This window comes from Limulus polyphemus, unplaced genomic scaffold, assembly GCF_000517525.1.
Source record: "Limulus polyphemus unplaced genomic scaffold, Limulus_polyphemus-2.1.2 Scaffold479, whole genome shotgun sequence".
In the NCBI taxonomy this organism is placed as follows: Eukaryota; Metazoa; Arthropoda; class Merostomata; order Xiphosura; family Limulidae; genus Limulus; species Limulus polyphemus.
The window spans coordinates 242,862-247,496 of record NW_013666089.1 but is presented as its reverse complement, the minus strand read 5'-3'; the positions used below and the strand labels follow the sequence as shown (position 1 = coordinate 247,496).

Below are 4,635 nucleotides of genomic sequence, written 5' to 3'. Positions count from 1 at the left end.
ACTGTGGACTATATAAATCCACCTAGAGAATTAGCCACAGAATATACTGTGGACTATATAAATCCACCTATAGATCTAGCCACAGAATATACTGTGGACTATATAAATCCACCTAATAGATCTAGCCACAGAATATACTGTGGACTATATAAATCTACTCTCCACAGGTTTTATTGTAGTTAAGTTGAAACTGTTTATAGTGTAATTAGTTTAGGATGAGCTTACTCACCTCCACATGTATCTACAAATGTTTATGTGTCTTGTATGTAACTATTTATAGTTTAGCTAGTTTAGGGTAGGTCTTTTCATCTGCAGATTTACCTACAGAAAGCATTGGGGTCATGTGTTGTTACAGTTTATAGTTTAACTAGTTTAGGATAAGCCTATTAGCCTGCAGGTTTATCGACTGAATGTGTTGGTGTCATGTGTTTTTACTGTTTATAGTTTTAAGTAGTCTTGTGTATCTAACATATCTGACACTACCACATTCAATTGTTAGAACAAAAATATCTAATAGTACAACAACTAACTATTAGAACAACAATATCTGATACTATGAAAACCAGCTGTTAGAATAACAGTATCTGATACCTTGAAAACTAACTTTTAGAACAACAATATTTGATATCACAACAAAAACTTACAGCAACAGTACCCAATACTATAAAAAAAACTGTTCTAACAACATTTAATATTATGACAAGCAATTATTAGAGCAACATTATCTGATACCTTGAAAATCAAGTGTTATAACAGGAATATTTGATATTATGACAAACAACTGTTACAGTAACATTACTGGATACTATGAAAACCAACTGTTATAACAACAATACTTGATATTATGTCATGTAATTGTTAGAGTAACAGTATCTGATGCTAGGAAACCAACTTTTAGAGCAACAATATCTGATATTATGAAAACCAACTGTTATAACAACAATACTTGATATTATGTCAAGCAATTGTTAGAGCAACAGTATCTGATGCTAGGAAACCAACTGTTAGAGCAACAATATCTGATATTATGACACCTACAGTTACATAAACTGTTTTATACTTTCATCAATATTATGATAATTAAATTTTGAGGAATATTCTAACCTCTGATTTATCATAACAAATCTTTACTACAATAATCTATTTCTCGAAATAGTATCATAATCTTCAAATTTATAGCAAACACCTTTAAAACAGTACTAGGATTTGACATTTAATTTTTTATTACAATACATAAAATCAAAGTACAAAAAACAACTGAGTTTAAGTTTTAAAAGTCATTAATGTGCATTTTATTTTATGATGAAGTAAATATTTATTGGCTAAACACAAGTGCACATAAAAGCCTCAGATAAAATATCCTGGTTTTAATATACACATATTTTAAAGAAAATTTAATAATTTGTCTATTTCATTTACTATAAAAACAGACACAGAAATTAACTTAATTTTAAGATCAGGAATAGTTTATAGCATTCTTAATAATCATAAATCATTGAATTTTAATATACCCCAAAAAATAATTTATCTAGCTATCCAAACTGATCAAAGTAATTGGTTTCTTTAGAAAGCAACCTGCCTCATAGACTGATATTACTTGTTTATATATTCATGATTATAATTTCTCACTATATTTATGCATTTCTACCATCACAAAAGTTGATATTTGAATAAAGCAGTATAAATTATATACCTGGTTCTTTCTATTGATCTATGAGAAAACAGACACAATTGGAGAGGAACAATAAAGTTAAATTATATAATAATATGTTATAAAATAAAAAGTTAAGAAATATCTTTGGTTCATTATTAAAATCAATTTATAACAATTTATGTATTAAAGTGGAGTACTGACATCTTTCCATCTGTTCTCAATAATATAAAACTGTGATTTTAAAAATATTTTAAACATTTTGTAACTTTAAACAATTTTTTTTTCAACATTTGATTCAATTATTGTACTTAAGAAACTATACTGAAAATATTTTTTTTTCAATGATACTTATTTAATAATGATCTTTGATTTTATAATTCAATAATGAATTTTAAATTTATTATAATTCAATATTTAGCTCAACAATAAAATAAATAAAATAAAAATATTTTTCATGTGGTGTATAATAAACTATTAATGTAGTTGTTCTGTCTTATTACAATTCTTGATTTGCTATGTGAAAATAAAATAATTATCTTTTGCTAATAATTGTTTTTTTAATTAAATCACATATTTCAATTATTCCTAACATTAGTTATTAAAGTTCTCAAAATGTAGTTACTGAATAAAAAGAACTGCTGAATATTGTAGATATGTTACAATCATGTTAATTCTGTCACAACGTTATACCTTTCTTGTTAATTGTTGTACAATAGTTCGAGACAAGTGAGAAATGGAATCAAACTAGCTGCCAATGTCATGCTCTCGTCCAATAGGGCAAGTGCCTTAATACTGAGCATCCGTTATATATTTCTGGATATATCCAAACATTTAATTTGTTGCTTTTTCAAGGAGAAACTGTGATATTAATTTGTCAAACTCAACATGTTTAAACCACTTACTTCCAAGAGCAGAAAAAGAAATATTACAGCCAATCAAAAAATTATGTTTTCCTCTGCAATTTATCATTGTTAAGCTACTTAGTTTGTTATTTTGAATTTTCAAAAATTGTGGTATTGTATCAATCCAAACCATCTTTGGATATATGTATGTTATACTAACAATATTTAAACCTATTTTATTATTTATTATAGAATAAAATGTTTTTAGTAAAAATTTACAATATTTAAACTCTTTAAACATTTTAATGGTTTTACAGGTATGCTTATAGCTGAAGTCTTGATAAAAACAGTATTTCTTGTACACAGTCTTATTAGCAAAAAAATGTGTGTGTGACTAGCCCTGGGATAGTGGCTTAAAAAAGTCCTATTTCTAGATCAAGTGGATCTTTAGAAGAACTTAACAGCTAGTTCTTAGTATGAAAACTATTAAATTGTAAGTTATATGAGCCTTTACACAACAAGATTTTAATAACATTCTGCAACACACACATGATAATTAAAAGTTGCATTTTTGTTAAATTCATATATGTATATATGTTAAACAAGCTTTAAGTGATTTAAGGTTACATACATGTTAGACATGTGTAAGTTAACAGTTTTTTTGGTATACATGCTTAACAATAATTTATTAAACTTGCCTTTGGACACTCTGTATAGTTCAGCAGAAGTAAAAACTCCTGTGGCAACGATTGTATTCCTACACATTTCTGGGTAGAAAAACAATTGCAGTCTATTAATATTGTTATTTTTCATTCCTATCAAGTAAATTTTTCTTTCCAATCTCTTAATTATTCTTAACCAAAAAGAGCTCTACCTTGTTTTCAACATGTAATATTCTAGTTTAATACAGGTAAAATTAAGGTTACAACATTATACTCACGACAAAAAATCAAACCATATAAATACAAGTTAAATTGATCAAAAACAGCATAAACTATTTTAAAATCATTGCTTGTTTATAAATTTTTTTTAATCTGTTGATGTTATTTCAGTTTGAAATTTTGTGGTACATTCAAAGTAATTATTAAAATACAATCTGTCTGAACAATATTAGAAATTATTCTATAATGAATTGTTGTCTTACAAGTAGAGACGATATTTAAGAATATATAAATTGATAGATTAATAATTATCTTTAGAAATCTCCTGAGCTGTAAAGTTGTCATTCAGAAAATGCAGTACAAGCCAATCACGAAACTAAAAATGTATATATATATATATACTTGAACCGGTTTCCTCTTTCAAGGTATACAAGTTTCATTTACATAGCAAAGGAGATTCAAAAACTACATCTACATGATTTTTATTTCAGGTTTGGAGGTCAGTCAGAATATCATGTTTTTACACTGTCTATAACACAGCAAAACACGTATACATAAGTTTATTTCTAGTTTCCTTTCAAAAGTAGTGTTTGACATTACTAAACATTCAATGAAGGTGAATGATGGAGCACAAAACCTGTTTATAACACCTTTTCTCTACTAGTCTACACATGCATCTGTTTCACTGAACACTAGTTCTGCTTAGATAAAAGTCCTTACTCTATGTTCAAATAATTTAAGTAGTCACAAATAAGAAATGAACTTAGTCACTTGAATGACTAGAGAAAAATATGTTTTTTATATATAAAAAACAACAGCTGTAATCATATTAATGATCTGCATACTTTAATATTTTTTTTCTCACCAATAGTACATGCAACTGGACACACAGTAATGTAGAAAATTATTTAGTTCATTTTTCTGTAAGATTACAAGTGTTCTTGTTTTCTTTCTTTCTGCCACATATTTCCACATATAGTCACAAAGAAATGTACAATAAGATTCAACTTCTTGCTATGTTGGGCTATAAATATGTTTGTATTCTTTCTCTTGCACATATGGCTTCATAGACCTACAGTGTTTCACTCGTGAATCTGATTAAATAATTATTGCAGTCCAATTTAAAATTTTGATTTGTGAGGATATAAATAATCCTTTTTATAGTTTTTTTCTGTGTACGAACCTTATCAAACAAGTATGTATATTAATAATGGCTGGAGACGGCTTGAATGGGTAATAAAGAAAAACTTTAATATAA

At 26.9% G+C, this 4,635-nt stretch overlaps 1 protein-coding gene across 5 annotated transcripts in view; it reads right to left on the bottom strand.

Annotated features, from left to right (window-relative positions):
* The window catches only part of LOC106458517 (nuclear factor 1 C-type-like), an 87,195-nt gene that overhangs the window by 17,561 nt on the left and 64,999 nt on the right, over positions 1-4,635 (bottom strand). For all 5 annotated transcript variants that reach the window (XM_013918038.2, XM_022384751.1, XM_022384752.1 and 2 more), the window contains one exon: positions 3,195-3,263. In XM_013918038.2, the coding sequence (XP_013773492.1) occupies positions 3,195-3,263 (69 nt within the window). The remainder of the gene's footprint in view (positions 1-3,194; positions 3,264-4,635) is intronic.